Source organism: Lissotriton helveticus, chromosome 3_1, assembly GCF_964261635.1.
Source record: "Lissotriton helveticus chromosome 3_1, aLisHel1.1, whole genome shotgun sequence".
NCBI lineage: Eukaryota > Metazoa > Chordata > Amphibia > Caudata > Salamandridae > Lissotriton > Lissotriton helveticus.
This window is the reverse complement of record NC_136061.1, coordinates 1,906,179,005-1,906,201,948: the sequence shown is the minus strand read 5'-3', so window position 1 is coordinate 1,906,201,948 and position 22,944 is coordinate 1,906,179,005. Positions and strand designations below refer to the sequence as shown.

Sequence of the window (22,944 nt, the reverse complement as noted above, 5' to 3'; positions counted from 1 at the left end):
CCTCCTCCCACAGCTGACCCCCCCCAACTCGGTCACTCAGGTCCCCATCCCACCCGCCCCTCCCCAGCCACCAGTCCAGAAACCCCATAGCCGACGGCTCGTGGGCAAAAGGTAGCCAGCCACTACAGGCTTACCTAGGAAGTCTCAACGCTGTTGTCCTGAGTCCCCACCCCCCGCCGTACACCATCAAGTATGGATCACCCCATCAAACCGCAGATATAACTTCTACATATCCCCCAGCTGTGCCGGGGACAACTCCCCCCCCCCCCCACCCACGCCCCCAACGTCGCAACCATCACCCATCCAACAATAATGAGCAGAGAGAGCAACAGTCACAGTGGGTGCAGTCTATACACAACAGTGAGCAATAATCGTACCCGCCTCCCACGCCCTCTTATCTGTGACATCTCGGCAGTGAATAGTCCCTCCGGATCCAGATCACTCCAAGCAAACACAACCTCAAAAAAGGATCAGATGGTAGAACACAGTACCACAGTGCGGCCATCGCCAGGTCACTCATGATTGTCCCCACGTTGCTGACCGTCTTCTTCCTGATTATCCGCCTGCTCTTCCGGCTTGTCTCGAGCCCATTTCTTCAATGCTTTTTGCAACTCCGCAGGATCAGTGAAGATGTGCGAGTGGCCCTGCCTATTCACACGCAGCTTGGCTGGGTACAGCATGGCGTAATCAAGGCCCATATCTCTGAGTCGTTTCTTGTGTGGCGCAAAGTGTTTGCGCGCCTCCTGTACCCGGGCCGTGAAGTCGGGGAAGATGGAAATCACTGAGCCCTCGAAGTGTAGAACACCCTTGGAACGTGCCAACCGAAGTGCCGTGTCCCTGTCTCTGTAATTCAACAGCTTCGCAATAATTGGTCGCGGAGGGAGACCCGGGTTAGGACGTGGGCCTAGCGACCGATGAGCACGTTCGACCACAAACATGGACGAGAACACTCCTGCTCCGAGCAGGTTAGTAAGCAGGGTTTCCACAAACAGCTCCATTCTCCCGGTCTGAGTGGTCTCCGGCAGGCCAAGGATGCGAAGGTTGCAACGACGTGACCGTGCCTCTAAATCCTCCGTCTTGTCTTGCAGAGTCTTGATCAACGTTTCCGCCCGGCGTCTCGCGGTATCCAAGTCTGTCTGGGCCTCCTCCACCTCCGTGATGCGCCTTTCCGCCATGTCGTGCCTCTCTGTGTGTTTGTCGAGACGCTCCGCCATGCGGTCCATCCTATATGACATGGCGTCCATCTTGGTCCCCAGCGCCGTGATGTTTGTTTGGATATTCGATTCCATGGAGCGGAGCATCGATTTTATCTCCGAATTGTCCTCTGGGCGTTCACCCGCGGGCAAGACCTCATCCTGAGGCGCCTGTGGGCTCAGCACCTGGACCCTCCGCTGCGAAAAGGGGAGTTTGCTCTGGGTCCTGTCTCCCTTCCCCATGCCGCGTTTGTTCCTGTTATGCCCCCGCCTTTGCACGAAGGGGAAGCTGGCCACCAAGCAAAAGTCCGCCGCCTGCAAGCCACAAGAGCAGCCCTACTGGGAGTTTCAGGAGATCGTCCGGCGCCGGATATGGGCACCCAGACCAGCTTGGTATCGCTTGTTCGGCGAAGCAGCAGGACCGCAACCACCAGATAGTCCAACCGCCGCTGGCAATGCTGTGGGGCCCAGGCCTCACGGTGGATAAGCAGCAGGAGAGCGGGGGAGGTGCGCAGGCCCCAGGAGATGGGCCGATCTCGGGCCGTGCAAGCTGTCCAAGGCACCCTGGGTGGGTAGGAGGGGGGGAGACAGCAAGTTCCTTCACTCCCCCCTCCGCAGACAAAGTCCGCGACGACTGCTGAGTGTGCCCCTGGCGCCCCCGGACCGCGGAAGGCCGCACCTGCGCCCCGTCCCCACCCGACTTCTCACCGTAGGGTAAAGCGAGGGCCGGGTCCGCTGTGTAGGTGATGATGGCCGCGCTCCCCGCGGCCACGCCTCTGACACCTCTCCGAGCCCGGCGGAGGGTCCCGGCAACTGGCGGTGCTGCTGCCCAGACTCTGCCGCACGTCACCGCACGCAACGCGGGCACGTCGCAACTTGAGGCCGCGGATCACGGGCCTTCCAGGAGTCCCAGCGGGAGCAGCCCGCCCGCTCCGCCGGAGCTGAATGGATCCGTTTCAAGTCGGGCGGCCAGGCCCCCAGGTGTTCCGCGACACTGCGGGGGGGAAGGGGGGTCGTAGATCGTGGGTTGCTGCAGGATAGTGAAGGATAGAGAGATGGTGTCGACGGAGCTCCGGGACTATGCGGCCATTTTCCGCGGCTGCTAGCTCCGCCCCCCCAGTGCGGAGTAGATTATTTAGCGCTCCAGGAGCTCCTATCTGTTCACTAGGGATCTATTGAGGAACAGGATTTTGAGCTGGCTTTTGAAGCTCGTAAAGGAGGGGTTAGTTCTGATGTGGGGAGGAATAGAGTTCCATATTTTGGGTGCGTTTCCTGCAAATGATCTGGACGATATTTTTTGTTTCCGAGCTTTCAGTGGAATGGGAAGAAGGGTGTTTGAGCTTCTGAGGTTCCTGTTCGGACCTGCTTTTTTGAGTTTGACAGTTAGGTATTCAGGTTTGCCTGTGTGTAGGGCTTTGTGAGTAAGGCATGCTGTTCTGAAATTAGCCCTCATTTCGACAGGGAGCCATTTGAGTTCTCTGAGTGCCGGTGAGATGTGCTCGTATTTCTTGAGTCCAGTGACCATTCTGGCAGCCGCGTTGAGAGTGGTTTAAAGGGGAGAAAGATGTGCTTTTGGAATTTCTGTGAGGGCTGCATTACTGTAGTCTAGTCTTGACAGCACCAAAGATTGAGTGGTTGTTTGAGATCTTTGGGTGGGATGAAAGGTTTAATTTTGTTCAATAACTTTAGGTTGAGGAAGGCGCTCTTAGCGGAGTTCTTTATATGATTGGTCATGTCCAGTTTCGGGTCTAGCGTGATACCTAGTGATTTAACAGAGTCCACCAGGGTGAGGTTTCCATTGAGCGCATCTATAGTTTTTAGCCAATCTACCATTTGGGGGTTCTCTGCTTTGTTTGATATGAAGAGTAGTTCAGTTTTGTCAGGATTCAGTTTTAGGTGATTGCTGGTCAACCAAAGTTGCACTTCCTTCAGTATGCCATTGAGTCTTTGAATGTCCTACGCAGATGAGATTTCTAAGTAGATCGCGTATCATCGGCATACTGATGGAAGGGTAGGTTGGCTTCTTTGAGTAGGGTAGTGAGGGGTTGCATGTAGATGTTGAATAGTTGAGGGGAGATTTATAACAGCAACTTTCTTTCCCCTACAAGAACCCTCCAAATGTTGCTGTATTCAATCCTTATAGCACAAGATTCCCCACTGAGCTTTTAGAGGAGAAAGGAGAAGAGATTTACAGACTTACAACACAAATAATTCAGATTCAGTCCCTCACTGATGCATTCTCGGTCACAATCACAGAGAGGCTCCTTGCAGATCGTTGTATTGTATCCCCCCCATCCATGCAACTCATTTACTAGTTACAAATAGTTTACACGACACTTGCAACAATAACCTCCAGGAATCCAAGAATTATAGGAGCACATAATATATTTTGATTGCAAGAGACTGTAAAATTATTCTCTCTTTTCTTGATCACTAAGCTTACCTCTTATTTACATTTTACTTTATCCGCATTCTTTGAGGTTTGTTTTTCCAATGCATTGAAGGTGGAAACCAAAGTGTGAGGAAAAAAGCATGATTTGCACAGAGATCTATTATATCTACCATTTAAGCTGTTGCACTGACAATTTTCAAAACAGTAGCATATGTGCCACACATCTTACTTCCTACAGGACCTAGGAATTTAATATCTTTTTTTTTTATAGGAACTGTAGAGGATAATGAAGTACAATGGTATTCCCTAGCTGCAGAAATAATAATCGAATCTGGCTCTTGTATTTCTGTTGCTGTATAGTATGAACTGCTTTGGATGGTGTTTCCAAACTGTGAATCCTCTCTCTGTCCTCAAGAATTCTCCCAGACATCTAATAGTAGAGATACTTCTCTGAAGATGTGAATCAGTAAGACATACTAAACAGACACTGTGTGAATAAACCTGTGCTGTCTTCCTACCACAGAAGGAACATTTCACAAAGGGATATGGCATATCTCTATGAAAAGAAACATCCCATCAGCAAATAGTAAATAAATACTAATGTCAAAAAACATCAAGCAAAAGGCTTTAAGTTCAGGTTTGGAAAGATTTTTTCACAAAAAAGGCGAGCTCAGTGCTCCTGAATTCTGTTGCCAGAAACCACAAAATGGAATTAAAGCAGTACTTTGTGATCAATACTGCTGAATGATGCAGACAGGTTCAGTAATATCTATCTCAGTGGTAAGTAGATCATCCCTAAGACAAGAACAAAAGCAACTATAGCACTTAGCGCGTTATTGGATTTAGAATGGCAAGACATTTAACCAGTCACCACTTCTTATACAGCTCCTGGAAGGGCTGATAGAGCTGTAGTAAAACAGTATTTCTGGACCTACCATTGGTATTTTTGAGGAGGGACGTGGTGATAACATGATTGAATTTTTGGAGGACTTCAATATGAATAGAGAGGCTCTCATGGCCATTGTTATGAAAAGGGGAAGTGGTGGAAGGCCAGGATGAGGAATTCTTAAATATCTGTCAGAAGGGAAAGGAGATTTCTTTTAACACCTTGGCTGCTAAGGCTTTCCCCTCCTGTGCTGGAGATTTATGTTTCCCATTATACATGACGAGTTGACCTTGTCATGAGAAACAAATGGTATGGGCAATGCACAGCGTTTTGTAGAGAAACGAAGTTTGGTAAGAACGTTTTTGAATTGTAAATAGATTAGAGGTGCTCCTACTGGTGGCGTAACCGTCCGTGTAGCGCCAAGTGTATGAGTCCTAATGATGTGTGCACACAACTTGTGTGCACATCCCAGTGTATGGGCACACCCTCTGGTTCTACGAATATAAGTAGACTCCTTTGACTTTCACAGTTTTTTTATTGTTTCATAATTTGAAAATAGATTCTTTTCATCAAATTCAATTTATATTCTCCATGATTCAATCAAATAAACATGGCTCCAATGCATTTCGGGCCAGGTGCCCTTTTTCAAGGAGCTCTAGAGATAAAGAACGAGCATCATTGTATTAAAGACATACACAATATGGTAATTAGCATGGTTGAGTACAATGATTCATCAAATCACAGTATGCCAATTTAAACGGACAGTAACAACGTGATGCAGGTACCAGTGAATGTATACATACGTGCATGTGTAGGAGTGATGAAAGCCCGAGTGTTTAGAAAAATATCAAGTGTTTACAGATACAGACGGGAACACCCGAGTGAGACAACGGCTTACGGTCATGCCAAAAGTAAAAACAGCTGAAAGCTGAGCTCACGTTTATTGCCAGCGTTCGTTGAAGCTAAATGGAGTGAAACGGGGATGTTAGAACCAAGAGCAGTGAAATACGGGTCGCATTTAAATTCAGGAGCTCGAAAGAGTCTCCGTTAAGCTTACCGGCATTTGATTGGAAGTCGGGACTGAAGGGTCTCCGTACGTGTGGCTGGACGCGGCTAACCGCGGGGGGAGTGTGGTTATATTACGCGTTGGCGTGATATTCACATAGTGGTAGGACTAGGGTTCTAACAAGTAAAAATAAACGACGGACATCAAGTAAGGAGGAAAACGGGTCGGACATCTTGGAAAAGAAGGTGTGAGGAAAGAAGGTGTAAGATAGTGTCAAATGGTGACAAATGCTGGTGTAAATAATGTATTCAAAAAGAAACATAAATAACATAGTAGTCAAGTCACATGACAAATGTGTATAACGTGGAACATGAATATTAATAACATTTGTAATGGTGTCGCACAATGAGATAAGTGTCCTTATGTACCACAAAGGTATTTTAAAGAAAGCAACTCAGTTCAATACGGTCGTTATGGCCAAATGGTTTATAAGACTGAAGACGATAAATCCAGGTTGTTTCTTTTTGTAAAAGAAGTTTATTATTGTCTCTTCCTTCTTTTTTTTCTATGGTTTCTAACACCATGAACTTTAACTGTGCCACGTTGTGGTTGTGTTCCATGAAGTGCGTAGCCACACTGGATTTTAACTGTTTCGTTCTTATGTTTGATTTGTGTTCATTTAGTCGTACCTTGATCTTTCTCTCGGTTTTTCCTATGTATATTTTCCCGCAGGGACATTTGAGAAGATATATAAGGTTAGATGAATCACATGTGGCGTTGGTGTTTACTTTTATTTCTGTGCCCTTCATTGGGTGGTTGATTTTGTTGCCTGGAATAATATTGTTACAACTATTGCAGTTGAAGCACGGCCTCGTGCCTTTGTAAGTGGTTTCTTGGGGTGTTTCTCTCGATAAGATCTCTTTTATGTTGTTGGCTCTCGTGTATGCAAAGATCGGTGGATCCTTGAAAAGGTCTTTAAAATCCGGTTCTGATGTCAGGATTCTCCAGTGTCCCTGTATAATTTTTTTGTATCGTCCACTCAATGTGGAGAATCTAGATACGACAACCGTTCTGTTGTTTTCACATTTAGTTGATTTTTTTAGAGCCCTTTCACGTTGGATTAAGGATACTTTATTCATAGCCTCGCTTGTCATTTCAGGTGGATAACCTCTCTCGATGAATCTTGCGTTCATTTCATTAATGCGTTTGGTATAAACTTCAGGGTCAGAAACTATACGTTTGACTCGCAGCATTTGGCTAAACGGAAGGTGTCGTTTGAGAGAGTTCTGATGGAAGCTTGAAAAATGCAACGTATTGTTGCGATCCGTTGATTTTCTATAGAGATCTGTTGCTAGGCCTGTGCTTGACCTAGTGATGGACACGTCCAAAAAGTTAATGTTTTGTTCATTCAGATTCCAGGTCAATTGGATACGATGGTCTTTAGTATTGAGGATGTTTAATTCATTTTCTAGCTCATTTTGTGTGCCTTTCCACAAGAAAAAAAGATCATCGATGTATCGAACGTACATCAGTAAATTGTTGGTCCAATTAGAATTGTCGTAGATATGCGTTTGTTCAAAATCCGCCATGTATGTGTTAGCGTATGCCGGCGCGGCGCAATTGCCCATGGACATCCCAGAGAGCTGTTGAAACCATTTACCATCGTGGGTGAAGTAACTATGATAGAGAGTAAAAATCATTAGTTCCATGAGTAGGACTTGTAAGGGTTCAGAAATGTCGCTGTTCAACAAAGTTTTTTCAATAGCGTCGATTCCACCATCATGAGGAATGGATGTGTATAAACTATTTACATCGGCTGTGCAGAATATCAATATGTCATTTTCATGAATAGTAATTTCAGACAGTTTCAGTAAGAAGTCGGTGGTATCCTTAATGTAACTTTTAAGTAGTTTAACTGAAGGTTGGAGGTACCGGTCAAGAAATTTTCCCACCGGTTCATGCAGAGAGCCTTTAGTTGATACGATCGGCCTCATTGGAGGATCCATTAGACATTTATGAATTTTTGGAAGTAAGGTAATAGTTGGACTTCTTGGAAATTCAATCAGTAGATACTTTTTGGTGCGTTCGTCAATTAATTAATTAATTAATTATGTGCTTATATAGCGCTGGAATCACTCCCGAAGGGGTACCTCCGCGCTTCGACCGCTGCGAAACCCTTCCTGGCTTCCCTGAGAGAAGGTCCCTTAATGGGTATCTCCAGGGTGAGACCAGGCATCCCCGGCGGTCTGGTGGGGCCGTTAGTGAAGATGAGGCAAGCTAGTGCCCAGAGTTGCCGAGTGTGATCGCTGATCAGAGTGGGCACCGAGGCGAGAGAATTATCGAGTCCGCTGACCCTGGTCCAGAAACCTGCCGCGTCGGGAATCGAACCCTGGTCCCGGGCCGTCCTCTGCTCTCGGGTCTGCCGCCTCTAACCAGTGAGCCACACTACTCCAGTAATGATACCTGAATCGTATGCTTTGGTGACAATTGTTGTTAGAATGGCCTTGTATTGGCTAGTTGGGTTGGCTTCTAATAAAGAATACGTATCAGATGTCCAAATGTGTTCATGCATTTTAGATTCGTACATGTTAGAGCTCATTACAACGAGGGCGCCCCCTTTGTCCGCTTTGATGCATTTGATCGTCTTATTGTCAGCAATCTTTCTTAATGTATCTTTGTCTTTTTGTGTTATGTTCAGAGATTTTGTTTTTTTCTTGAAGTTGATTTTTTCAAGGTCCTGTTTCACTAATGTCTCGAAGGTATCAATGCTTTTGTGGCTTACAGGTGGTATATATGAACTTGGTGGGCGCAAGCCGCGCAGGAGATCCGGTTTTTTATCCACAGTTGGTGGGAGCACATTTTCAAAAAAATGGCGTAGCCTTAACTTCCTTGTGAGTTTGAATGTACTAGTCTCCAATTCAAGTTGAGTTGTAGGAGTGGTCGGGATAAATGATGTACCTTTTGTAATAGGTTAGTTTCATAGTCAGATAGTTTGATGTTGGAAATGTTGATAACTAGCGATTTGTTTTCTTTTTGTCCTTCTTGGCACCTCTTGTAATTGGTGCTTCTGATTCTTTTTCTCTTACTCCGCCTGAGTCGTCGGTTTCTGATGGGCCTTTCTCTAAAAAAGGACCAGAAGTAGTTGCATTCTCTTCAGGTTGTGTTCTAGCCTGGTCTTGATCCCTATTGGTACCGGGAGTTGTTTTTCTCGGTGGTCGATTAGAGGTGTCGCTCCCAGAGGAGGAGGTATCTGTGTGCTGGCTAAATGGTTTGTTCCGTCGACGTTGAGCGTAAATGTCAGCCCAGGTATATACCTCATCCAGTTGGTAGTCTAGTGTGTCACGTCGAAATTTTCTGAGTTTTCTATCATTAATGTCTTTGGTATGCTTGTCTAATTGTACTTTAACATCCTCTAACATTTTTGATAATTCTTCAGATGACGTAAATTCTTCAATTTCCTTTTCTACTTCTTGTATTTCATTGGTTAGGTCAGTCAAGATGGTAGACAATTCCTCTATGATGAGTAAGATTAAGTCAAGGCTGCATTTGTTTAAGATGGCGTTCCATTTAGCTTGAAAGTTTTTGGAATTCTTGCATAGGGAAGGCTTAAGCGCGATTCTGAGCCCACGGGGAATACGCAGTGCTTGATGATATTTCACAAGTGTTTTGGCGTGTAGTTGCTGGTTAATGCGGCGTTTCGACAGATATAAGAGATGTTTGACACATTGTTCTCTAGTGCGACTGGTGGATTCATGGGATACGTCGTCTTTAATTAATGCATAGATGCGTTCTTTTTCATCATCTCCGTATGCCAGAAGATCAGCTCTTGCATCAGTTGATTTGGAGATTGCTCCTACACATGCACGTATGTATACATTCACTGGTACCTGCATCACGTTGTTACTGTCCGTTTAAATTGGCATACTGTGATTTGATGAATCATTGTACTCAACCATGCTAATTACCATATTGTGTATGTCTTTAATACAATGATGCTCGTTCTTTATCTCTAGAGCTCCTTGAAAAAGGGCACCTGGCCCGAAATGCATTGGAGCCATGTTTATTTGATTGAATCATGGAGAATATAAATTGAATTTGATGAAAAGAATCTATTTTCAAATTATGAAACAATAAAAAAACTGTGAAAGTCAAAGGAGTCTACTTATATTCGTAGAACCAGAGAGTGTGCCCATACACTGGGATGTGCACACAAGTTGTGTGCACACATCATTAGGACTCATACACTTGGCGCTACACGGACGGTTACGCCACCAGTAGGAGCACCTCTAATCTATTTACAATTCAAAAACGTTCTTACCAAACTTCGTTTCTCTACAAAACGCTGTGCATTGCCCATACCATTTGTTTCTAAATACCTTCACCGCCCTCAAGGCAATAGCACGCATTCAAAATGCAATACGAAGCAATCTCCAAATCAACTGATGCAAGAGCTGATCTTCTGGCATACGGAGATGATGAAAAAGAACGCATCTATGCATTAATTAAAGACGACGTATCCCATGAATCCACCAGTCGCACTAGAGAACAATGTGTCAAACATCTCTTATATCTGTCGAAACGCCGCATTAACCAGCAACTACACGCCAAAACACTTGTGAAATATCATCAAGCACTGCGTATTCCCCGTGGGCTCAGAATCGCGCTTAAGCCTTCCCTATGCAAGAATTCCAAAAACTTTCAAGCTAAATGGAACGCCATCTTAAACAAATGCAGCCTTGACTTAATCTTACTCATCATAGAGGAATTGTCTACCATCTTGACTGACCTAACCAATGAAATACAAGAAGTAGAAAAGGAAATTGAAGAATTTACGTCATCTGAAGAATTATCAAAAATGTTAGAGGATGTTAAAGTACAATTAGACAAGCATACCAAAGACATTAATGATAGAAAACTCAGAAAATTTCGACGTGACACACTAGACTACCAACTGGATGAGGTATATACCTGGGCTGACATTTACGCTCAACGTCGACGGAACAAACCATTTAGCCAGCACACAGATACCTCCTCCTCTGGGAGCGACACCTCTAATCGACCACCGAGAAAAACAACTCCCGGTACCAATAGGGATCAAGACCAGGCTAGAACACAACCTGAAGAGAATGCAACTACTTCTGGTCCTTTTTTAGAGAAAGGCCCATCAGAAACCGACGACTCAGGCGGAGTAAGAGAAAAAGAATCAGAAGCACCAATTACAAGAGGTGCCAAGAAGGACAAAAAGAAAACAAATCGCTAGTTATCAACATTTCCAACATCAAACTATCTGACTATGAAACTAACCTATTACAAAAAGGTACATCATTTATCCCGACCACTCCTACAACTCAACTTGAATTGGAGACTAGTACATTCAAACTCACAAGGAAGTTAAGGCTACGCCATTTTTTTGAAAATGTGCTCCCACCAACTGTGGATAAAAAACCGGATCTCCTGCGCGGCTTGCGCCCACCAAGTTCATATATACCACCTGTAAGCCACAAAAGCATTGATACCTTCGAGACATTAGTGAAACAGGACCTTGAAAAAATCAACTTCAAGAAAAAACCAAAATCTCTGAACATAACACAAAAAGACAAATATACATTAAGAAAGATTGCTGACAATAAGACGATCAAATGCATCAAAGCGGACAAAGGGGGCGCCCTCGTTGTAATGAGCTCTAACATGTACGAATCTAAAATGCATGAACACATTTGGACATCTGATACGTATTCTTTATTAGAAGCCAACCCAACTAGCCAATACAAGGCCATTCTAACAACAATTGTCACCAAAGCATACGATTCAGGTATCATTGACGAACGCACCAAAAAGTATCTACTGATTGAATTTCCAAGAAGTCCAACTATTACCTTACTTCCAAAAATTCATAAATGTCTAATGGATCCTCCAATGAGGCCGATCGTATCAACTAAAGGCTCTCTGCATGAACCGGTGGGAAAATTTCTTGACCGGTACCTCCAACCTTCAGTTAAACTACTTAAAAGTTACATTAAGGATACCACCGACTTCTTACTGAAACTGTCTGAAATTACTATTCATGAAAATGACATATTGATATTCTGCACAGCCGATGTAAATAGTTTATACACATCCATTCCTCATGATGGTGGAATCGACGCTATTGAAAAAACTTTGTTGAACAGCGACATTTCTGAACCCTTACAAGTCCTACTCATGGAACTAATGATTTTTACTCTCTATCATAGTTACTTCACCCACGATGGTAAATGGTTTCAACAGCTCTCTGGGATGTCCATGGGCAATTGCGCCGCGCCGGCATACGCTAACACATACATGGCGGATTTTGAACAAACGCATATCTACGACAATTCTAATTGGACCAACAATTTACTGATGTACGTTCGATACATCGATGATCTTTTTTTCTTGTGGAAAGGCACACAAAATGAGCTAGAAAATGAATTAAACATCCTCAATACTAAAGACCATCGTATCCAATTGACCTGGAATCTGAATGAACAAAACATTAACTTTTTGGACGTGTCCATCACTAGGTCAAGCACAGGCCTAGCAACAGATCTCTATAGAAAATCAACGGATCGCAACAATACGTTGCATTTTTCAAGCTTCCATCAGAACTCTCTCAAACGATCCCTTCCGTTTAGCCAAATGCTGCGAGTCAAACGTATAGTTTCTGACCCTGAAGTTTATACCAAACGCATTAATGAAATGAACGCAAGATTCATCGAGAGAGGTTATCCACCTGAAATGACAAGCGAGGCTATGAATAAAGTATCCTTAATCCAACGTGAAAGGGCTCTAAAAAAATCAACTAAATGTGAAAACAACAGAACGGTTGTCGTATCTAGATTCTCCACATTGAGTGGACGATACAAAAAAATTATACAGGGACACTGGAGAATCCTGACATCAGAACCGGATTTTAAAGACCTTTTCAAGGATCCACCGATCTTTGCATACACGAGAGCCAACAACATAAAAGAGATCTTATCGAGAGAAACACCCCAAGAAACCACTTACAAAGGCACGAGGCCGTGCTTCAACTGCAATAGTTGTAACAATATTATTCCAGGCAACAAAATCAACCACCCAATGAAGGGCACAGAAATAAAAGTAAACACCAACGCCACATGTGATTCATCTAACCTTATATATCTTCTCAAATGTCCCTGCGGGAAAATATACATAGGAAAAACCGAGAGAAAGATCAAGGTACGACTAAATGAACACAAATCAAACATAAGAACGAAACAGTTAAAATCCAGTGTGGCTACGCACTTCATGGAACACAACCACAACGTGGCACAGTTAAAGTTCATGGTGTTAGAAACCATAGAAAAAAAAGAAGGAAGAGACAATAATAAACTTCTTTTACAAAAAGAAACAACCTGGATTTATCGTCTTCAGTCTTATAAACCATTTGGCCTTAACGACCGTATTGAACTGAGTTGCTTTCTTTAAAATACCTTTGTGGTACATAAGGACACTTATCTCATTGTGCGACACCATTACAAATGTTATTAATATTCATGTTCCACGTTATACACATTTGTCATGTGACTTGACTACTATGTTATTTATGTTTCTTTTTGAATACATTATTTACACCAGCATTTGTCACCATTTGACACTATCTTACACCTTCTTTCCTCACACCTTCTTTTCCAAGATGTCCGACCCGTTTTCCTCCTTACTTGATGTCCGTCGTTTATTTTTACTTGTTAGAACCCTAGTCCTACCACTATGTGAATATCACGCTAACGCGTAATATAACCACACTCCCCCCGCGGTTAGCCGCGTCCAGCCACACGTACGGAGACCCTTCAGTCCCGACTTCCAATCAAATGCCGGTAAGCTTAACGGAGACTCTTTCGAGCTCCTGAATTTAAATGCGACCCGTATTTCACTGCTCTTGGTTCTAACATCCCCGTTTCACTCCATTTAGCTTCAACGAACGCTGGCAATAAACGTGAGCTCAGCTTTCAGCTGTTTTTACTTTTGGCATGACCGTAAGCCGTTGTCTCACTCGGGTGTTCCCGTCTGTATCTGTAAACACTTGATATTTTTCTAAACACTCGGGCTTTCATCACTCCTACACATGCACGTATGTATACATTCACTGGTACCTGCATCACGTTGTTACTGTCCGTTTAAATTGGCATACTGTGATTTGATGAATCATTGTACTCAACCATGCTAATTACCATATTGTGTATGTCTTTAATACAATGATGCTCGTTCTTTATCTCTAGAGCTCCTTGAAAAAGGGCACCTGGCCCGAAATGCATTGGAGCCATGTTTATTTGATTGAATCATGGAGAATATAAATTGAATTTGATGAAAAGAATCTATTTTCAAATTATGAAACAATAAAAAAACTGTGAAAGTCAAAGGAGTCTACTTATATTCGTAGAACCAGAGGGTGTGCCCATACACTGGGATGTGCACACAAGTTGTGTGCACACATCATTAGGACCTTGTCATGAGCACAGCTCCAGTGTGCCTCATGACGAGTTCACCTTGTCATTAGCATGAAAAAGGTTAAGAAAGCCATCACATTGTCAATTTCTTAGTCCTTGGCAAATGTAAATTAATAGAAGCATCATCATAGCTGACATTTCGTGGCAAAGCAAATGGATGAGGCTGAGCCATGACAGGTAATATGGTTGTGATAATTGCCACTAAATGGAGTAGGTGTTGTAGTTGAGCGTTTTGCATAATCACGTCTCTGCAAACTGTAATCATTTATCAAGCAGAACTGGTGGATCTGCAATCCTTGTGCAACAGTCTGCCCTTCTTGCTTTGGTACAGGATGTCTTCTAGCTATGAAAGCCAATCTAGAGAGCAACTGTAAGGTGTTCCACCATTTATTAGTCCATGAGTTTAATTTGTCATGCTCGCTAGTGAATCAGTTTTCTCTTTTCCTTTCATTACATTTATTTTGTATGTGTAGGTTCAGACAGAAACCAGCTGGTCAATTGTGGCTTTTAATCTGAGGTGGTCGGCTATGTCTGTCAGTGACTCAAATGGATGATATACGAATACCACTAAATTTTGATTGACGGTGTTGCAATCCCATTTAATTTACTTCACCCTTGAGAGAAACTTGCTCTATTTTAGAAGCGCATTTGGTTTGACATTACCTTTCCTCAGGAAATCATTTGTATGAATCACCTCTGTGATTCTGGGATTGAAAACAACAGAAGAACTTAGTTGTGGCCACATATGTGGTTTATTACCTTGATAGCTGCATATCGCTTAAACTTTCTACACTGCGGAGGATACCTTTAACCTAGGAATGGGATTGATATTCAGATTAAGGTTTCCCAGGATGGCTGTGCATTTTGAGATGAATATGAAAGATTCAAACAGAGTGTCACGGGGCGGGGGCAACTGACCCCGTGGACGGTGAGCCGATGACCCCTTGGTGGACCACCGCACCTGGTTTACGTTCTTCCCTTGCCCCCATGCAGCCCCAGGACGATCTGGGCCCCGAGGAATGGAGGACGGGTGACCCGGAATACTGGTGGCCTATGAACCCGGAGGCTGAGCACGTCTCCTTTAAGGCCTGGGAGACCGGCGCGGTAGCCCCGCCCCCTGCACAGGAAGAGGCAACTTCAAAAGCGCCCTGGACGGAGGAAGAGGCGGAGAACACGAGCCCCGAGTCGAGAGGACGCGAGGCGTTTCCCAGGAGTAACCCCGGCGGAGGAGAACCACGGACGAGCCCAGCTGTACCTTCCCTGACGAGCCCACAAGACGAGTCCTCGAGGAGCCCAGGAGAAGCAAGCCAGCGGCCAGGAGAGCCGAGGAGACACGTTCCGCCCTGCCACACGCCCACGGGAGGAGTGTGGCTCAAACAGGTACGGGGGCGTATGGCGGGTTGGCTGGGACAAAGTCCGCTACCCCCTAGCACGTAAAGAATCCTGCACGCGTGTCCCTGTTACCGCATCCCCAAACCCCGACCTCACGAGCACCGACTAAGCACTTGTCTGCCTTTTGAAAATAACACACGAGTGCACTGGTGTCCCTCACCCCTGGTCCTTGCATAGCATTGAGAAAGCAGCCACTAACCTCCGGTTTCCTTTCCTTCCTCGCTGCGGCCGGAGCTGCCTTCTGGGGACGACCGGACCACCAGCCCTGACACCCTGGATCCTGCCCGGACCACCTACGACCCTGCCGCCTTCGCGAGGGAAAGGCTAACCAGCCGCCAACGGAAAACATATACTGTGCCAATTAAAATAAAACCCTCTTTGAAAAGGATTCCTGCCTATGCCGACTCTGCTTCCCTTGATACCCTCTTGGGCCCACTAGTTGTACCTGTGTCAGACCAGGCTCCACCGCCCACCCCCTCACAAGTGGTGTCAGAAGTGGGATCGGTAGACCAGTCCATCTGTGACACCGAGATGGACGCCCTCATCCAGCATCTCATCAAGGGACAAGAAAAACTGGAATGGGCAGTGGAGAGGCAGCTGACCTCCGCACAGGCAGACAGAGACCTGTTTAAGTCCACCTTCTCCGCCCAGCTAGAGAGCATGAAGAGTGGGCCCCCCCCTTCTTTGACCCCTACGAGCGAACCAAGGATCCATAGTCCCCACCCCTCAGGTATCGCCCTACAGAAATACCTGCAGGGGGAAGACCCTGATGCATTTCTAATGAATTTTGAAAGGGCCGCGAGGGCGTTGGGATGGCCCGAAGACAAATGGCCGTTTTTCCTGGCCCCGTTGCTGACTGGGGAGGCACAGTCCGCCTACCAGGCCGCGAATCCCTTGGGGAACACTCCCTATGCGGCTATAAAGGGGGTGATCTTGGACCACTTGGGGCTGGACCAGGAGGCCTACCGAGTCAAATTCAGGAAAGAGCGTGGCATCCCGGGAGAAAACCCAAAGACCCTGTTCTACCGCCTCAAGATGGCCGCAGACAAGTGGCTCACCCCAGACACTTGCACCAAAGAGGAGATCCTACACAAGGTGTACTTGGAGCAGTTTATGGAAGCTCTTCCATATGCCTCACAAAGGTGGCTGAGGCAACATTCCGGACTGGGGATAGAACAGGCCATCAACATGGCCGCCAACTTCGCTAGAGCCCAACCCAAGGCTCTCCCGTGGGAACACGAGAAGGCCCTGAAATCACCCTTGGCGGGGAAGACGGAGAAGAAACCGAAAACCGGTGGGGATTACGGTCGGATGAAAACACCGGGGCCGATAGCCCCCCTGATGAGAGGACCTCAGTGTTACGACTGCGGCGAGTGGGGCCATATCGCTAGGCTGTGTCCCCGGAAACGTCCGCCCCCGGAAGAACCGATGGAGGTCGGATACTTGCCCCGAGCGGTGCTCTATTCCTCGGAGATGGGCTCCTCATTTTATGTGAGTATGTGGATGAATGGCTTGCGCATAAGGGCCCTGTTAGACTCAGGGTGCAGACAGTCCGTAGTGCAGAAACATCTGGTCACTCCACGGCAGTACATCCCCGACGCCGTAGTCCACATCAGGTGTGTTCACGGCGACGTCAAGCCCTACCCCCTGGCCACCATCACCCTCACCCCCAAGGGGAAAGCCCCCTGCACAGTAAGGGTGGGAGTAGTGGACACCCTACCCGAAGACGTGATTGTGGGAGTGGATAACCCCGACTTCCTCTCGATGTTCAGGGACTCTCTAAACCGGTCCCCTGGGTCAGGGACTAACCCCCTTTCGCATTACATTGCTCCTGAGCCCTGGACCACGGACCACAGTTTCCGCTTCGCGCATGCCGAAGACAGGACCCTGTTTAACGCCTGGGAAAGCGCTCACGCCCCCCAAAGCCCAGACCGCCCCGAGTACCCGACTTTCAGCATACGGAACGGGCTCCTGTACCGACTTCCCCGGGAGGACTGCCAACCCCAGTTGGTCGTACCCCGCTCCTTCCGGGAACAAGTTCTTTTTTATGCGCACACCCACCTCACTGCCGGACACACGGGCAAGGAGAAAACCACAGAGACCATCCTGAGGTATTTCTTCTGGCCCGGCATATACAAAGAGGTCCAGGAATACTGCTCCCACTGCGAAGTGTGTCAACGAAGGAACACCAACCGGCCGAGTGCCGCGCCCCTTAGACCCTTGCCCATCGTGGGCACTCCCTTTGAGAGAGTCGGCATGGACCTCATAGGGCCCCTGCCCAAAACAGCAAAAGGACACGTCTACGCCTTGGTCATCGTGGATTATGCCACTAGGTTCGTGGAGGCATTTCCCCTGAGGGCCCCCACCACCGCAGCCATCTCAGATCGGTTTGTGGAGTTGTTTGCTAGAGTGGGTTTCCCGAAAGAGGTGCTGACCGATCAAGGGACTCCCTTCACCTCCAAGCTTATGAGGGAAGTCTGCAAGGCCTTAAACATTAAACATCTGAAAACGTCGGTTTATCACCCCCAGACCGACGGACTGGTGGAGCGATATAACCAGTCCCTAAAGAACGTCTTGAAGAAGATGATGACAGCAGAAGGACCGGATTGGGATCGCCTGCTACCCCTGGCCCTTTATGTCTTACGGTCCCAAAAACAGAGCAGTTTGGGGTGTTCTTCGTTTGAACTGTTGTATGGAAGGCACCCCAGAACCTTATTGGAGATCACAAAGGACCTTTGGGAAGCCGAGGAAATACAGGAACAGCAATCCGTCCTCGAATACACCAGGCACCTAAAGAGCAGACTGGGGAAACTACGCGGTCTCGCCTCCTCGAACCTCGAACAGAAACAACATGAACAAAAAAGGTACTACGATCGGGGAAAAAGACTGAGAAGCATAGCGGTGGGGAAATGGGCCCTGGTCCTGATGCCCTCCATGAGCGGGAAATCCAAGGGGGAGTGGCAGGGTCCCTACAAAGTGGTGGAAGCCCTCGGCGACACCACGTATCGCCTACAACTGACCCCCAGGAAGACCCAGAGCTACCACATCAACATGCTGAAGGAGTGGTTGGGACCGGCTCCCCGGGGAGTCCTCCATGCGGAGACGTCGACCATTCCCCAACTGGTGGTGAACCCCGCATTGACAAAAGAAGAGGAAGTCTCGCTGAGGCAAGCCCTACATTCTTATTCGGACATATTTTCGGACCTCCCCGGTAAAACCTCGCTGGTAGAGCACCACATCAATACCGAACCCGGGAAGACTGTAAAACAGAGACCCTACAGGATCCCCGAGGCAAGAAGAACCGCGGTGAACAAGGAAGTCCAAGCCATGCTGGACTTGGGGGTGATTCGGCATTCGACCAGCGAGTGGTCCTCGCCCATCGTGATGATACCCAAACCGGACGGGACGAAGAGGTTCTGCATGGACTTTCGGGCATTGAACACCATATCCACCTTTGACACATACCCCATACCAAGGGTGGACGAACTGATCGAGAAGATCGGGGACGCCGTCTACATAACCACCCTGGACCTCACGAAGGGGTATTGGCAGGTGCCCCTCCGTGAGGAAGACCGGAAGAAGACGGCGTTCGTAACGGATCAGGGGTTGTATGAGTTCACCGTCCTACCCTTCGGCCTCCACGGGGCCCCCGCAACCTTCCAGCGCCTGATGAACCAAGTCCTAAGGCCCCACCTTCGTTACTGTTCCGCCTATCTGGATGATATAGTGATATTCAGTGGTAGTTGGGAAGAGCACCTTGAACATCTAAGAGCAGTGCTAGCGGCTCTACAGAAAGCCGGACTACATGTCAACTCCCGGAAATCCAGAGTGGCGTTCACAAAGGTGAATTATCTGGGATACGTTCTGGGTGACGGCCAGATAGCCCCCCAAGAGGCCAAGGTACAAGCCATAACAGCGGTGACCTACCCAACCACAAAAAGGGAGCTGAGAGCCTTTTTAGGGCTCATAGGGTATTACAGGCGGTTCATACCCAACTTCGCGGAAGTGGCCGCTCCGCTTACCGATTTGCTAAGGAAGGACGTCCGGCCCAGGGACATAGCCTCTCCCTCCCCTGAGGCTCAACAGGCCTTCCACATGCTCAAAAGATCCATGACCACGGCCCCCCTCTTGATATCCCCTAAGTTCGACAAACCTTTTTCATTGGCCACTGATGCCTCTAACACCGGAGTGGGAGCAGTATTGTCACAAACAGGGGACGACGGGAGGGAACATCCGGTAGTGTACATCAGCCGCAAGCTATTCCCCAGGGAGACAAAATATTCCACCATTGAAAGGGAATGTCTCGCCATCAAGTGGGCGATAGAGAAGCTAAGATATTACCTTGAGGGCCGGCCATTCATCCTTCATACTGACCACGCCCCTCTCCGTTGGATGCACCAACAAGGTAGTCACAACCCCAGGGTCCTCAGATGGTTCCTCTCCCTCCAGCCCTATGCTTTTACAGTGGTACACCGCAAGGGGACGGACAATGGGAATGCGGACTTCTTGTCAAGGGTTCAGCCTCTCCCCGATCGGGAGAGTCCAGGGGGGGAGGTGTGTCACGGGGCGGGGGCAACTGACCCCGTGGACGGTGAGCCGATGACCCCTTGGTGGACCACCGCACCTGGTTTACGTTCTTCCCTTGCCCCCATGCAGCCCCAGGACGATCTGGACCCCGAGGAATGGAGGACGGGTGACCCGGAATACTGGTGGCCTATGAACCCGGAGGCTGAGCACGTCTCCTTTAAGGCCTGGGAGACCGGCGCGGTAGCCCCGCCCCCTGCACAGGAAGAGGCAACTTCAAAAGCGCCCTGGACGGAGGAAGAGGCGGAGAACGCGAGCCCCGAGTCGAGAGGACGCGAGGCGTTTCCCAGGAGTAACCCCGGCGGAGGAGAACCACGGACGAGCCCAGCTGTACCTTCCCTGACGAGCCCACAAGACGAGTCCTCGAGGAGCCCAGGAGAAGCAAGCCAGCGGCCAGGAGAGCCGAGGAGACACGTTCCGCCCTGCCACACGCCCACGGGAGGAGTGTGGCTCAAACAGGTACGGGGGCGTATGGCGGGTTGGCTGGGACAAAGTCCGCTACCCCCTAGCACGTAAAGAATCCTGCACGCGTGTCCCTGTTACCGCATCCCCAAACCCCGACCTCACGAGCACCGACTAAGCACTTGTCTGCCTTTTGAAAATAACACACGAGTGCACTGGTGTCCCTCACCCCTGGTCCTTGCATAGCATTGAGAAAGCAGCCACTAACCTCCGGTTTCCTTTCCTTCCTCGCTGCGGCCGGAGCTGCCTTCTGGGGACGACCGGACCACCAGCCCTGACACCCTGGATCCTGCCCGGACCACCTACGACCCTGCCGCCTTCGCGAGGGAAAGGCTAACCAGCCGCCAACGGAAAACATATACTGTGCCAATTAAAATAAAACCCTCTTTGAAAAGGATTCCTGCCTATGCCGACTCTGCTTCCCTTGATACCCTCTTGGGCCCACTAGTTGTACCTGTGTCAGACCAGGCTCCACCGCCCACCCCCTCACACAGAGGTTCTTGGATTTCCGTGCAGGATCTTGAGTCACAAATTTACTACCTCCCCAGCTCCTTATTAACTTTTTTAAGCAGAATGGTTAAGATTTTATGTGAAGAATGGGATGTGAACATTTAATGTATTTAACAGTTTTATATAGCACTACCGCATAAAAAGGCATTAGTGATCAGGGTTTTAGGATGCATTCCTTTGGATCATATATTCATTTCATGAACAATTATTGCTACTCATACAAACGTTGTATTAAGGTCATCATTTTAACACTTGAACTGGAAGCAAAAAGACTCTCCCAGTATCATCAGCAAGGTGCCCAACATTGAAATGTGAATGCATCTGTTAAGACCTGAACAAGAATATAGATTCTTACCCACAGATTGTGATATGGATCCGTTTTATTGCCAGGATCATATATGAGACAATTTCCTCCATAGTCTCTTTCTGGTAGGGCAACACCTAATTTTGGATCAATAAACTTCATAAATTGTCTTCCATCATGAACAGTCTGAAAAAGTAAGTTGTGTTAGTGGTAGATAGTATAAAAACTGCCTCTTTGTAAAAGAAATATACCACTCTGTGTTTCACAAAGCAAAAATCAACCAAAGGTTATTAACAAGTATTAGTTCTTAATTTTGGACTTAATTCAACAGAAATAGCTAGCTACTGCTAAGCACAATGAAGCATATGTTTGCATTTTATAATGTATTGTTATTTCACTGCATTATAAAAGGTATAATTGAGGTATGTATTAAAAGGAAATTTTGTATGCCCCATACTTGAGCAATAAATTAAGTTGTTCTTTTCCTAAATCTTGACTGGTTGCTACGTTATTGGTTGCTAACAGAAAAAATGCTCAACAGGATCAGAACCGTAATAAAATGTTTTTCCCAGCACTAAGTGGTTTGTGGAAATCTGTAAATGCTTTTTTATATCAATCAGAATCCACAACCATGAAAAAGATGTTTCTATGTATGCAAAAAAATATATATACCCGGGAACAAAATCCCATTAAGTAATATTCCTTGTACACTTAACCTGACTAAAAGCAGTACGTATCTGCCTTAAGAGTTTTTGATGAAACCTTTCATTAAAGAAATAGATTTTTGAAGGATGCTTAATAAACTAGAAGCTGGCAAAAGTTTCAAAGAACAACTTACTTATCTCTGGTAATACTATTTCCGGTGGATAATCTATCTAAAAATAGATTCCTCACCTTAGAATAGAGCCAAAGCACCAGACAGGATTTAGGGAAACTTTGCAGCGGCAGTCATACGTGACTATGGGTGGCATCGTACAGCTCAGCACTGACTCACGCTGATATCAGTTTCTTGTGCTCACCCTTTCTGCACATTCAGATGCTGAGTGAGATAAATTGTTAGTAAGGGAGAAAGTACTAAGTTGTGATCTTTTTAGATCTTAAAAAGAGGACAATCCACAGAAGGGGGAGACGAGAGAGAGCAGTGAGGAATCTTCAGATGGCAGAGTACCCACCAGAAACAGCATTACTGAAGGTAACTAACTTGTTTTTCTGATAACTGTTTTAAGTTGAGGACTTTGCAGATAGAAATAGCTATCAAAGCAGCACCTCCCAAAGGCGGAGGGTTTGTGCAGTGGGATCATACCAGAATGTCTTGCAATCTAAGTGTCCTTCTGGATGGAACAGGTTGTCAGCATATGCACAGACATCCACTACGCAGCTTATCAACTATCAAGGGCAGACACTCCTTGTGCCTGCCCATTGAGAGAGGCCTTAGCCCTAGTGGAACAGGCTATCAGATCTTCTGGGGCAGTTTCTTGACCAGTGGGCAATACAATATGAATTTTAAGGACTATCCCCCTCAACTAGGTCCTCTTAAGCACAGACATCACCTTGGTGCACCTTGTTTGTTGATGTAAAACATGGTGGAGGTGTTGTCTGTTTGAATCATAAGGTCCTTTGATTGTAGAGACAGAAGGAAAGCTTTGAGAGCCTGAAGAACTGCTTTCAGTGCTAACAGATTTATACATGTTTTTTTTCTATTTGAGACTATAGACCTTGAATAGCC

The 22,944-nt window shown here is 46.8% G+C and overlaps 1 protein-coding gene across 1 annotated transcript in view; it reads right to left on the bottom strand.

The window, feature by feature from the left end:
• The window catches only part of PTDSS2 (phosphatidylserine synthase 2), a 434,628-nt gene that overhangs the window by 213,248 nt on the left and 198,436 nt on the right, over window positions 1-22,944 (bottom strand). The window contains exon 5 of the mRNA XM_078682890.1: window positions 21,270-21,404. Within this exon, the coding sequence (XP_078539016.1) occupies window positions 21,270-21,404 (135 nt within the window). The remainder of the gene's footprint in view (window positions 1-21,269; window positions 21,405-22,944) is intronic.